At 36.8% G+C, this 14,845-nt stretch overlaps 1 protein-coding gene across 1 annotated transcript in view; it reads left to right on the top strand.

The window, feature by feature from the left end:
• Positions 1-14,570, top strand: part of ELOVL4 (ELOVL fatty acid elongase 4) — a 42,273-nt gene extending 27,703 nt beyond the window's left edge. Inside the window, exons 4-6 of the mRNA XM_087718824.1 lie at positions 9,561-9,732; positions 12,324-12,451; positions 13,691-14,570. Of these exons, the coding sequence (XP_087574950.1) occupies positions 9,561-9,732; positions 12,324-12,451; positions 13,691-13,978 (588 nt within the window). The 3' untranslated portion in view covers positions 13,979-14,570. The remainder of the gene's footprint in view (positions 1-9,560; positions 9,733-12,323; positions 12,452-13,690) is intronic.
• Positions 14,571-14,845: the final 275 nt, after the last annotated feature.

The following is a 14,845-nucleotide window of genomic DNA, read 5'->3' on the forward strand; positions in this document are numbered from 1 at the left end:
CCGACTACCCAGGATCTTTCTGTTTCACATTTGAAGAAAACATCATATTTTACACGTTTCAGTTTTTTATATGTAATCATTGTTTGTATGAGTCACAGCTTTATTTCTTTAATATATTTGTAATAACCTGATGTCCTTCAATATTTACTAATTTCCTAGATGGATGAGAGAGAGAGAGAGAGAGAGAGAGAGAGAGAGAGAGAGAGAGAGAGAGAGAGAGAGAGAGAGAGAGAGAGAGAGAGTGTAAATCTAATGCAAACTAAAAGAAAAAACAGAATAGAAAGGGTTAAAAGTGCAAAGGAAAAAGAATGAAAAGAAAGAAAATAGTGTTAGGGAAAAAAAGAAATATATAAAGTAGTGACTTCCAATTTTCATCACAATAAGTATAAACAAATGTTGTAATTCTTCACTCTCTCTAAATTTACAAACATTTCTTTTTTCATACCCTATGCTATGTCTTATCTATAACAAATCTTGCAGATCTTTATGGGATTCCTGTACCTAAAGTCCCCTCTAGTGTCCACTTTTTGAAATCATGAAATTTGTTTCTGTCTTATATCTTGTAAAAAGCAAAACAGGATCTATAAAGAGGATGTGGAGTTCCATTATAGATAAGAAATAGCTACATCTCTATAGAAATGCAAAACAGAATGAAAACTTTCTTGAACTCATTTGAGTTAATATAAAAGGAAAAAAGAAATGACGTTGCCAAAAGTGTATATTACAGATGACCAAACAGATGAAATAGATGGAATCTTTTTGCTAATTAGTTAGGTAAGATGTGCAGGAAACCCACTACAAAAGTACCCTGACATGAATTGGGAGACAAAGTCTGCACTAAATGGGAGATCTAACAAATTTCAAAACAAAGCTAGCAGACAACTTTGTCACCCAAAAGATGGAGAAGACAACTAGAGGGTTAACTATACTGGACTTAATCATTACTAACAAATATTAAATAATAGAGAGGTTGAAGTTGTGGGAACTTTGGGAGAGAGTGATGATATCATATTGGAATTCAACATAATGCAGGCATAGATACTAAAACAAAGTCAAACTAATGTCTTACACTTTAAGACAGCTGATTTCAACAAGCTTAGAGAGAGCTTGGGTAGGATAACTGGATGGAAATCTTAAAGGAGAAAACAATTCAAGAATCTTGGGAAACTTGAGATTATAAAAACCCAGCCTAGCACAATACCACTGAAAAAGAAAAAGAAAAAAGAGAATCCAGACAAAACCAGTATGGTTCCATAAAGAACTCTGATAAACTGAAAAACAAAAAGGACAGTATAAAAACTGGAAAGAGGAGACATAACTAAAGCAGCATATAGCCCAAAGATGAAGTCAGGAAAGCTAAGGCTCAGAATGGAATGAATGAATGAATGAATGAGTGAGTGAGTGAATGAATGAAACAAACTAAGCTATTAGTAGAAGCCAACATGGATTGATCAAAAACAAATCATGCTAGACAAACCTTATTATTGGATCAGCAAAATGCTGTGGGCATAGTACACTAGTATACTTGGACTGTGGCAAGTCATTTGACAAAGTAGACTACAGCCTACTTCTTGGTAAGATACTGCGGGATAAACAGCATAACCACCAGATGGATTTGTAACTAGTTGACCAACTGTGCACAACTGTAGTTCTCAATGGAACTACATTGACATGGAAGGAAGCATGCAGTGGAATACCCTAAGGTTCTGTCTTAGTCACGGTACTCTTCAACATCTTCATAAACAATTTAGATGAGGAGATAGAAAGGGAACTCATCAAATTTGGAGATAACACCAAGCTGGAATAGCCAATACATTAGAAGACAGTCTCAGGATCCACAAAATCTTGACAGACTGGGCTCTATCCAACAAAATGCAATTCAGTGGCGAGAAAAGCAAGGTTTTACACCTATTCAGGAAAAACCAAATGCACAGGTATAGAATTGGCTCAACCTATCTGACTCTACTGCAGTACCAGTGAAGGGGATTTAGGAGTTCTAGTGGACCACCACTTAAGTATGAGCCCATAGTGTACTGCAGCTGCCAAAAAAGCGAGGCAGTTTTAGGCTGCATCAACAGAGAGATAGTATCAAGATTACATGAAGTGCTGGTACTGCTTAATACTGCATTGGTAAAACCACACTTGGAATGCTACATCCAGATGTTGAGATGCTAGAAAGAGTGCAAAGAACAGCAACAAAGATAATTATGGGACTGGAGACTAAAGCATATGATGAACAATTGCAAAGACAGTATGCCTAGTGTTAACAAAGAGAAGTACTAGAGACAACATGATAGCAGTCTTCCAATAGTTGAGGGACAGTCACAAACAAGAGGGGATTGACCTATTTTTAAAGCACCTGAAGGCAGGACAAGAATTAACAAATGGAAACAAGCTAGAATTAAGGAGAAATTTCCTAACAGTTAGAACAATTAATCAGTGGAATAGTTTGCCTCCTGAAATTATAAGTGTTCCATCACTTGATGTTTTTAAGAGATTGGATAGCCATTTGTCTGGAATGGTATAGAGTCTTCTGCTTAAGGAAAAGTTGAACTAGAAGACCTCCAAGGTCCCTTCTAACTCTGATATTCTATATTCCCATGAGATGCTGTTTGTATTTGATAATTAATTCCAAAATTTATTGTAAAAGTTTCCAATTTTATCTGACCCCTTAGTCCATTTATAACTTTATAGGATCAAAATCTTCTTTAGGTTTTTGCTGTTTATTTCAGATTCTTTAAATTCCTATGCTTATGATTATTTTTTTTATTTTGCTCGGGATTAAAGACAGCCTCACCCAGTGCTTTCAAATTTGTCTTTCTAAAGGGCTTTACAACAGCTTAGCAATAGTTAATCAACAACGTGATTGGAAAGTGAGGTTTGTGAGCTTAGCATCCTTTAAAAGTCTCCATCATGGTTGCAACAAGATGGCTAGTTCTATCATCTTCCCACACTCAAACTCACAGGAAACTGCTGTCCTACAGTTTTCTCATGTGGAGCAGCCATCCCGAATTCCTGTGGATGATCTCCTGTCCTCTCTTTATCTGGAGAACTTTCAAGAACTTTCTCTATCACTAATTTTTGGATTTTTATCATGATTATTAATTCTGCTTTCACAGAACTGCTTCAGATGGCCATATTTCCTTTGGAACTTTGATTTATGAATTTTATCACCTATTCAAATTCTTTATGTCAAAGATTTACCTTAGCTGTTTGTATGACTTACTCTTCTGTTAGAATTTGTTTAGACAGGTTTACCCTGAAGAAAATAGCAAGATTATATACATTATAAGACAATTTCTTTATATAAATAGTAGTGATAACACATATCTCAGATTTTTTTTTGAATTTCTATGTCCTAAAGATCACTTTATTAAGGAAGTCTGATCTGCATCCGTACCATTACTAGATGGCAGCAAAAAGCTGAAATTATTTATTCTTGTTTGCTCCCACCAAATCATTATCCAGACATTTGCAGGCCAAAACTTGGCAGTCCTGTCTTAATCATTCTTGACACAGATTATGTTTTTTAGAAGATGCCAGTACTTTCCACAATAAATTGGTTGATAATAATGTAAATGTTATTTTTACATTTCTAATCCAAATTTATTTTCAACAGCATACTTTTCACAGCTTCAAAATGAAGGCACAAATCTTAAAATATATTCCATATTGAATAGCAATAGCACTCTCTAAACAGTTTACAGAGTCAGCATATTGCCCCCAACAATGTGGATCCTCATTTTACCAACCTCAGTTGGATGGAAGGCTGAGTCAACCTTGAGCCAGTCAGGTTCGAACTCCTGGCAGTGGGAAGAGTTTAGCCTGCAGTACTGCTTTCTAATTACGGTGCCACTACGGCTCTCACTGAATTTATGAATACTGAATATACTCCATATTGAAAATTAAAAATACGTTCTATACTGAGAGTGGAGGTTATGCAACAGTTGAACTGAATATAAATTCATGCTCTGTATTCTATTCCCTTTAGCAGTGTGGCTAGTCAATGCACATAAAGTATATTTCTCAATTGAGAGTTTCCAGGTTCCTTAAAGATTAAATTGGGTCTCTCTTTATGATCAGTAGAGGCATTGTTTTCTAAATTTGTTGATTTTTTTAATTTTATTGTTTTTATTTAGTTTTAGGTTTATTGTGCCATATTTGTTATTTTGCCTTTTTTGTTATTTTGTTATAGCATTAACAATAGTTTTGAAAATCAGTATCATAGATATTTAAGACAAGTAGCAACCATTTAGTATCTGATCTAAAATAAATTACGGAAACCATGGAGGATAGCAGAGGTCATAGAAGTATTTTTCTACTCTATAATGTAACCTGTGTGTTTCTGCTTTTTCTGTATGTTGTGTCTTTGTGTTTTGTGGGTGTATGCGCTTTAGCATAAATAGACTGTGCATGCTTTCTTTGGATCACATGACCAGGAGGGAGGGGCTTAGAAGGGAGCAATTGTGGTTTTCTCCACAATGAATTTCTTGGGTCTGTTGTTCTTTAACTCAATGTTTGTTGTACTTCTCTCTCTCTCTCATTGTGTTTCTTGGAGAGTTACCTTGCTGATGAACAGACACAGATAAAGTCCTGAACTTCCTTATATAATTTATTTCCGACATTTTTTGAGGTTGGGAAGAGTAATTTAAGCAAAAGCATAAACTATTTTTCATGCAATTATTGCATTCCTTACAGCGATATCAGGAACTATCCGCAGTATAAATATAAACTTTGGAAAAAAACAGAACAATAAAGGGCCCAATTTGATAGGGGGGTGGGGAATTAGCAAACTAATAGTCATGTTTGAAAGAGAGACTGATCAAACTACAATCTGCAGAGAAAGAGAAAAATTTCCCTAATGTATTCATCTGGGGAAGGTAAATGGCAGTTTCCTTCCTCCCTTCGTTCATTCGTTCCTTCCCTCCCTCCCTCCTTCCCTCCCTCCCTCCCTCCCTCCCTTCCTTCCGCCATGCCGTACCATGCCTACCAATTCTGTATAGCATAGAAAGAGAAATTTTAAAACAACAAACCACAATGGGACTATAGGGATACTCCTCATCTGAGAGTACCACTATTGTATTTTGTGAATTGTTTTAACAGGCCCAAAGTTAATATCCCCCCAAATATTCCATCAAACTACCCTGCTAAAAAAAATTATCAGGGGTCATTGCATAGTGTTTGTGGATAATTGCAGATGCCTCCAGATGGAACTCCTTTGGGGGGGTGGGACTGTAAGCCAGCCTTCTCTCCCTGATCCCAACTAACAAGTTGTCAGTTTAAACTCAAAGGGATTTGAGTTGAGTTCAATACAGTTTCAAAAATACTGTTCTGTGGCTTGCTGATGTATTGTTAATGACAAACCAACGATGGAAATCATGCCCTTCTAATAAAAAAAAACCCAAGCCAGTCAACCACATAATTCATTGCAATGAGCAAATGCACCTAAAATACCTATTATTTTGTGTGAGCTGTATCTTGCCTCCAGTCTCAGATGCACTCTGCCCTTTAAATACCGGTTGATGAAAAAATACAAATTGGAAGAGTCTATTCTGCTGTTGTGCTTGGCTGTTTCCCTCAGGCAACAGCTCAGGCAACACTTGAATTGGCAAATGTGGGAACAGAGTGCTGAACTGGAAGATTTTGATCTAAACCAACAAGCATGTTCTACAGTTTCATGGTGGCTATCTTTACATTTGAAAAAAATGGGATGTATTAATACTGCAGGATCCAATCTCCATAAGTTTGTTGTATGTGGCTTTTTAGATGTTGATTGGGGTGTTGATGGCTGGCTATTAAGCCACTGGCTGTTGTTTGCTTGTGCTGCCAAGCCCTCACCTCCTTAGCTGGTGGTCAATCATAGCTGGCATATCAACAGCCCAATCAACATCTAAAAAGCCGTATAACAACAGGCGCCACATGAATACCACACACAGAATAGCCCAAAGCATACACTCTGTTGGAAAGAAGTTCCCTGAAGATGGGCTCCAACATGAGTCAGAAAGCTTGGAAGACTGGTCCCCGTGACCGTCCCAGATTGGATCCTGCAACGTTATCCGGGGACACATATATTTGCCTTCATTTGTGTATTAATATTGTTAGCTAGGAAATACTGTTTTAGAAAGCAGGGAGAGATTACTTCGGCTTTTTTCAAATAGTAGCAGAACATCAACTTTCTAGATTGCTGTGTAATAACTGGAAAACTTGATTTGTTTAGTCACATGCTTTTCATGCTGTCTTTCCAGGCTACCTAGTTCAACCCAGTTTACAGACGTATAAAAACATTATTTCAGTTCAATAATAAAACCAACCTAGAACAAGGATATATGAACATTTAAATAGTACAACAATAAAACAAATTTAGTATTTTTTTAAATCAACTTGAAACCGATGCTCGCTATCATAGAATCATTCATTCAAAAGTTGAGAATGGTAAAATTATTATGCAGATGATTAGTTTTAATCTCTGCAGTATGTTGAATAGCATCATCTCAATTAAAAACTACAGTACTTAAAACTGAAAAATGTCAGTCGTTCAAGGAATTATAAGACATGTGAATAATAGGCAAAGCAACAAATAGGGTCTCTGATACCAATCTTAATTTTTTAAAAAATATATTTCTACAAATGTAGTAATCCTTTAGATCAGGGCTGGGCAATTTATTTTCCCAAGGGGCCACATGAGAAACTGGGACAGTTGTGGAGGGCCGAACCAATGTATACCCTGATTTGATGTCCTCAAACTCTGTCAACTCCTCAGGCTGCTCTAGGTGTGTGGGGGGGTGAGCCCTCCCCCTCCCGTGACCACTAGCTGATTGAAGGGGTACAAAGCAATTGCACAGAGTTCGGCCTGACTCGGATGCTTTTCCTGCCCCCTGCAATACATTTATTTACATTTGATTTCTGATGACCAATTGACGCCATGTGAGCCAGATGGGGATAGTCAAAGGGCAGATATGTCCCAGGGGCCGTAAAATGCCCAGATCTGCTTTAGATTACGCCAGAAATGCATTAATCCCACTGCAATTAATACAAAATAACACAATATGTTATTCTGAATATTATACTGAGCTGAAGTGGTGCAGTGGTTAGAGTGCAGTACTGCAGGCTACTTCAGCTGACTGCTAGCTGCAGTTCGGCAGTTCAGATCTCACCGGCTCAAGACCTTTCATCCACCCGAGGTCAGTGAAAGGAGGACCCAGATTGTTGCGGGAGGCAATATGCTGACTCTATAAACCTCTTAGAGAGGGCTGTAAAAGCACTATGAAGTGATACATAAATCTAAGTGCTATTGCTATACCAGTATAATACAACCTGTTCTAAATGTTCGTAGGTAGTCCTTGACTTATGACCATTTGTTTCTATATCTATATCTGTTTAAAGATATAGTGGTGCTGAAAAAGGTGACTTGCAACCAGTCATGCTTATGGACATCGCAGCACCTCTATGGTCATGTGGTCAAATCATCACGACTGACTTAATGATCATCTCACTGAACAATGGAAGTTTCAGTCCTAATTGTGGTCATAAATCTGTAGTCCTGACAAGTGCCCAAGAAGCCATTTGTGTAGTCATGAATTGTCTTTCAAAGCAGTTCAACCATAATTGGGTATTATGACTAGGCAAGGTATTAATGCATGATTGACTGAAGGCAAAATCATGCAGTGTGCTTCCAAGGAGCAGGGAGCAGCAGAAGCCAATTGTTTATAATGCTTTCCTAAAATAAAATAATCAGAATTAAATAGACTTGTCTTCTGAGACATGGAATATTTAGGAAAGATTCATCCATTTATCAGTATTCTTTTCATAATCCCATGATTAGGATTAATTGTGCCTTCATTGTGCCATTAAATGATATTTGAATATTATTAGAAACACATCCTAAGGTGGGAGAGTAATTGCAACACTGTCCATAGTAAATCTTTACAGCAAAATTACAACATGGGTGCAGTAGCATTGTACAGATTTTTCCCATTACTTGCTTGCACGCCAGCATCTGATGCAAGTTACAAGTTCTGACATTTGAATGATGCTATTGCACACATTTTGCCATTTCATCCCTTCTTGTGTTCCCTGCGGGTTCCCAAGCATGGTTGCTTCTTCTAGTTCATGTGTTGCAAATCACAAGTTGAAAGATCATCATCAAGTGCTTTCCATTGGGAGAATATGAAACTGTAACTTTTATGTTTTTAAGAAAAAGAGAGCTCTCAGTTGTCCACTGTGGAAAGACTCACATTTTAGAGATACTGCTTAAATAACATCTTATATTCTCTACTCTTACTTCATATTTTTCAGAAATATTTATAGATTCCTGAAAGTTTTAAATACGTGCATAGTGTGTTAGAATTCATATTTTTTTAAAATATATGTAGTTTCACATAGTGGTACCGTGTTATATATAAACATCATTCCTACTCACTTTATAAATTGAGAGCACTGAGTTATTATACTCTGAGCAGAAACTGAAAAGTAGTAAATGTTTAAGCAGTTAATATTGGTTCATAAAACAGTTAAGAAGTTATAACCACAATGATTAGAACACTGAAGTATCTTTAATTTCATTAGAGAAAAGACAGCATCTGTTTGCTGCTGCCTGTAACCTTGTATTTATGTACATAAAAATGTATGGTTTTAATGTTTAAATAGGCCAGACTAGACAGAATAGATTCATAGTGTAACTTTAAGAATCTACAATTATACTTATAGCTGCTATAAAGAAGATCCGAAACCACTTCTTTATTTCTTTTTTTTCTTTTCTATTTTTCTTCTACCTTTTTTTCCTTTGTTTTTTGAACTTTGGCTCTTTTATTTCTTCCTTTTTCATTTTTACTCTCTTTTTTTGTTTGTATTTTTCTCTTGTTTTGGAAAGTTTCAATAGCATTATTTATTTATTTACTATGTAATTTATATGCTGCCCATGTTGTTGTCCAGAGTGATGCTAGGTGACTTACAAATAATCAAAATAGCAATATAAAAACAAATTATATACACACATTAACCCAACCCCACAACCCGCGCTCTCTCTCTCACACACACACACACAGTATTGTCTTTTGAGAGAGAGAGAATATTTGTGAATATGAAATAAATAAATAAATAAATGAAAATAAGAATATTAATCATATTTCTGCACTTGTAGTATAAGATGGCTAGGCCTGATGAAGTTGTGTGCATATCTGATTTTATCTTAATTTCCAAGTCATGAAAGATGCTTGTTCCAAATAAGACTTCAAATGGCTAAATTCAGGAAAATGTGGGAGATTTTTTTTAAATACTTTTTGGGGAGAATAATATACAAAATGGTTTCACATCTCTTGTCTTGGCATTACAAAATAATATTTAACTCTTTATTTAAATACCTACTAACTGAGACAAACAGTCAACGAAAAGAGATAAATACTGTGCAAATTGTGCAGGAACTTCTTAACCCAGAAGAACAAATTGAGTAATTAAAGATTCCATGGGACGCACATCCTATCCTACATGGTGCATTAATCTGATCTTGTCTTTCGTGATTCATTGGTCTGATCTTGTCTTTATATTCTTCTTTCGTTTCACAGATAGCAGGAGCTTTATGGTGGTACTACATATCAAAAGGAATTGAGTATCTGGACACAATATTCTTCATCCTAAGAAAGAAATTTAACCAAATCAGTTTTCTTCATGTCTATCACCATTTCACTATGTTTACTTTATGGTGGGTTGGCATCAAATGGGTTGCAGGAGGACAAGGTGAGTAAACTTGTCTACTAAGTGGAAAGTGAATATTGAAAAGATAATGAATATTCATATAGAGTATTAGCATGCACATATTTTCTATACTACAGTTATAAAAATAAGTTGGATTAATTCTGTGGTGCTAACAGTTTAAAGGTATATTCTTCCTTGTCTGGGAAATGAGGGGGAGGAAAAATATATTACTATAATCTTGTGAAACACTTTTCACACTGGCATAAGTGCATGATTCAGATTTTAAATCCATATTCTTCCCCTTGTGTTTAGGTCTATGAACTGCATGAAGCAACAGATAGATCTAACTTGCCTAACTAAAATTCTGCAACCACAGGCAGATAAATTTTTTGATTGTGCCTTGTTTAATTAACATGGTGATGAAAGAATCTAGTCGACCAAGTCATAATAAATTCAATAACTTCCATTTATGCTTGGAACACCTGTATTTATTTTATTTTTATGTACTGTAAAAACTAGATTTAACTGCTTCGTTTTACTCTGTGAATAAAAATTGTACATAAAGATTATATCAGGCTCAGTGGTGGGTTTCAAATTTTTTTAGAACCTCTTCTGTATGTGTAGCCTGCTTTGTGGGAATGGCTTGCCAGCCATGTGACTGGGTGGGCATGGCCAACTTGTAAAATGTGGTGACACTCACTTAACAACGCTCTTGCTTAGCAACCAAAATGTTGGCTCAGAAACTCTGGCATTTGAAGCACGCAAGTTTTAAAGCTGTCAGGTTACAAGACCCTCACCCTTTAGGGGAAAAAAACCCCCAGGGGTGTTTAAACTTTAAGACCTGTGGACTTCAACTCCCAGAATTCCTTCTCCAGTCATCTTGGCTCTGGCATTGAAGTGTGCAAGTCTTAAAGCAGTCAAGTTACAAGACCCTTGCACCCCTAACCCTTTAGAAAAAAAAAACCCCAGGGGTGTTCAAACTTGATAGCTTTAAGACTTGTGGGCTTCAACTCCCAGAATTCCTCCTCCAGTCATGTTGGCTCAGGAACTCTGGCATTGAAGTGTGCAAGTCTTAAAGCAGTCAAGTTACAAGACCCTTGCACCCTTAACCCTTTAGAAAAAAATACCCCAGGGGTCTTCAAACTAGATAGCTTTAAGACTTGTGGACTTCAACTCCCAGAATTCCTCCTCTCGCTCTTCATCTTGGAGCTGGATCCAGTTCTAAGCAGCACTGTAGATTTGTGGAAACTCTTCTATAGAAGAGGTTAGAACTGGCAGGAACCCACCCTTGATCAGACTGTAATACTTATCACACTTTCTTTTCATTTTTTTTAATTTATGGTTTCTTAAGTCATACAACTCTCTTACTTTAAATCAGAATCTTGGCCATAGTTTTCATTTTTCTGTCTTTAATAATGCATGTTTCCCTGTGTATACATTTCCATAGATTGCCTGATAAATTAGATATTTTTTGCTCTTATTAAATAATAAATTCATAATTTCTATTATATAGTATAACCGTTCATATGACTCTGCAGTCCCTATATACTTTATAGTTGTAAACGATAACAGTTTGAAAGGATACACATTTACCCCAAATCAATAATCCTTCCAGTACAAGTCTAGAAAAATGAGCCATCTCAAATATCAGTTTTCTGACTTGATCAAGTGTTACATTTGCGTGTTCAGTCCAGCACAAGAAAACTGTTTTGCTTAGCAACATAAATGTCAATTGTGGTCAAAGTCAATGACTACCTGTACAACTAGGAATATGGAAGAGTTATTCATTGCTTATCCTTTGTTGGACTGAAAATGGACATGTAATCACCAAACATTTCTACTCTTAGTTGTGCTGTTGTTTAGTAAAATTACAAATATCATGTAGAACAAGTGATGTGGGAATATGATTCCACTCTCCAATACTTGTAACAATTTATGGTTGCAATAAAATTGGAGCAACTCATTCAAGCTATAGAGTGGCTACCTATAGAGAATAGAATAGAATAGAATTTTATTATTTGTATGCCGCCCTTCTCCAGGAGGGCGGCGAACAATTCAAAAGGGGGAAAAGGGGAACATAAAAACGAAATACAAATAATAAAAATAGGCAACAATCGCACAACCATACATGTCGAGAGGGGAGGGAACTCATCACCCCCAGGCCTGCTGGCAAAGCCAGGTTTTGACGGCTTTTCGGAAGGCCTGGAGAGAGGTGAGGGTCCGAATCCCTGCGGGGAGTTCATTCCAGAGGGCCGGAGCTGCCACAGAGAAGGCCCTCCCCCGGGTAATAGCCAGATGGCATTGGCTGGTAGATGGCACCTGGAGGAGGCCAACCCTGTGAGATCTAATGGGTCTGTGGGAGGTAATTGGCAGCAGGCGGTCTCTCAAGTAGAGTCCCTTTGGTGGGCCTTTATATGTGTTAAAAGAGGAGTCTCTTCCTTTTTTTCTTCTTGTCCTTTGATCTAGTCCTGAGAAATTATAGCTTTTCAAAAATTATAAGAAGAAATGATGAGGGAAACTGTTGTTGAGGCATTGTGCTTTCTTCTCTTTGGTGAGAAAAATTAAACATCATTGAATATTGAATGCCTTAATGATTTCCTTAATGTGCTTCTTTTGTTTCTTCTATCCAACAGCATTTTTTGGAGCTCATATGAATGCTTTCATTCACGTTGTCATGTACATGTACTATGGACTAGCTGCCTGTGGCCCAAAAATCCAAAAGTACCTTTGGTGGAAACGATACTTGACCATAATGCAATTAGTAAGTAATATTTGGGGTTTTTTTTAAAAAAAAATCAGTTATTTTTAATTTTGGGTCTTTTCAGTGTGAGAACTTTGAAAGTAATAACATAGACACCACCTTTAGAGACTATCTTTTCCAACATGAGGAAACTCATATAGATAAAGGAAGAAGAAACTCCCTACCACCCACTCTTGCTATCAGCACATAGAGAACTACAAGAATGGCAACAAGATGTCGGCTGGCGGCTCCCCGGAGGAGGGCCTTCTCTGTGGCTGCTCCGACCCTGTGGAATGAACTACCCCCAGAGATCCGGACCTTGCCCACTCTCATGGCCTTCCGAAAAGCTGCTAAAACCTGGCTATTCCGGCTGGCCTGGGGCCGTTGACCTCATTGTTGAGGTCCAGCCCGCATCAGATTGAGTGCATGTGTGATGTTTTAAATTATTTTCTTTTATTTTTTATTAATTAATCTTCTTTTTGTTTTGTAAGCCGCCCGGAGCCCTCTGGGATTGGGCGGCCAATAAATCTACTAAATAAATATAATATGATATAATATGAACTATTCAAAATTTCTGCTACCGGTTCTCCAGAACCAGTCAGAACTGGCTAAATCCCCTCTCTGAATTAGAGAGTCCATAATGGTTTTAAGTAAAGTAAAGAAATGTACGAATGGTATTCAGCAGAGGTGGGTTCCTACCAGTTCGCACCAGTTCGGTAGAACCAGTTCATCAAATCTACCGAACCGGTTAGAAGAGGTTCCACCAGTGGACCCGGAAAGCAGGCTACACCTACAGAAGAGGTTCCAAAATTTTTTGAAACCCACCACTGACACAGAGAGAGAGACAGACAGACAGACAGACAGACAGACTCACACAGAGAGAGAAAGAGAAAGAAAGGAAGGAAGAAATAAATAAAGAAGAAAGAAAAAAGAAGAAAAAGTGAGAGACAGATGAAAGAAAAAAAAAGGAAAAAGGGATAGAGAGACAAAAGGAAGGAAAGAGAGAGAGAGAGAAAGAAAGAAAGAAAGAAAGAAAGAAAGAAAGAAAGAAAGAAAGAAAGAAAGAAAGAAAGAAAGAAAACACATGGCTGGCAAGCCACTCCCACAAAGGAGACCACACCCACAGAGTAGGTTCAAAAAAAATTTGAAACCCACCCCTGGTATTCAGACACATTTTTGGTGGAGGGAGGGACTCACATAAACTCTTAAGAGAAATTTAATAATCAGGATTAATGGACCTTCTGTTATTCTGCCTTTCAGCTTCAGTTCCACGTGACTATTGGCCACACCGCCCTGTCTATTTATATTGATTGCCCCTTTCCTAAATGGATGCACTGGGGTGTCATTTTCTATGCCAGCACTTTTATTGTTCTGTTTGGTAACTTCTACTATCGGACATACAAGATGCCCAAGGAGCCCAAGGACCTCAAGCAAAAAGAAAAGAACGGCAAGATCACCAACGGCGTAATAGCAAATGGCACATGCAAACAAGAAAACGGTGCAATTATGGAAAACGGAAAAGTGCAGAAGAAAGCCAAAGGAGAGTAACTTGATCCAAGCCTTAAACATTACGAGCAGTGAGGATTCTTCAATCTGATAATAAAAGAAAAGGAAATACTGTCCTGTCTTTACCAATTGACCTTTAGGTTGTTGAAGAGATAGAAAACATTATTTATGAAGATTGTTTTAACAACAAAATCCTATTGTAATTATGTAATTATTGAGATTCGTTAACTTTATGTAAACTTTTAGACTGCGGGTGTTGGTAACGTAAGAGAGAATTGCTGAAATATTCTTTACTGTCAATCCAGCGGTTAAAATTGCCATTAACCATGGATACAATTGATTTATTGAAACAGGCATCTTTTCGAAAAAGAGAGCTTACAAATTCTACCATTTCTAATCAATGTTTTTAAGCAAAAGAAAGAAGCCCTCGATGAAAATATGGAGAGGGAAGTTTGCTCTCTTTTTTAATAATTTGTAGTTTCTTCATCTAAATTATGCAGTATTGCTGTATTTGGTTGTTCTAATTTCCCCCTAATTTCCCCTGTTACATTGTTGTTCATTGTGTGAAAATACACCTACCTCTTTATTTGGTAAAAAAATAACAACCACTATTAAATATTCATTTCTGAAATAAGGAGCCCGTAATATATTATTTAGAAAAAAATTTGTCTCCCGTTCACAAAATGTGTTTTCTTATTAACAAGCCTAAAACCACATTTGAACATCTTTAACAATTCTTGTATCCAATTGCACGAAATGCATGGTGTTGATGCTTTTTCAATGGTCAGATTGTACATAGTGGGTGGATCAAGGATAGAATTCATTTTTTTTTTTTACTTTGCTAATGGCCTACTTATTAAGCATGGGACAAATTCAATATAAAGAGGAGAGAGATTCATAATTATAAAG

The sequence above is a fragment of the Thamnophis sirtalis genome, unplaced genomic scaffold, assembly GCF_051295495.1.
Source record: "Thamnophis sirtalis isolate CommonGarterSnake01/CBP01778 unplaced genomic scaffold, rThaSir2_p1.2 scaffold_6, whole genome shotgun sequence".
Lineage (NCBI taxonomy): Eukaryota > Metazoa > Chordata > Lepidosauria > Squamata > Natricidae > Thamnophis > Thamnophis sirtalis.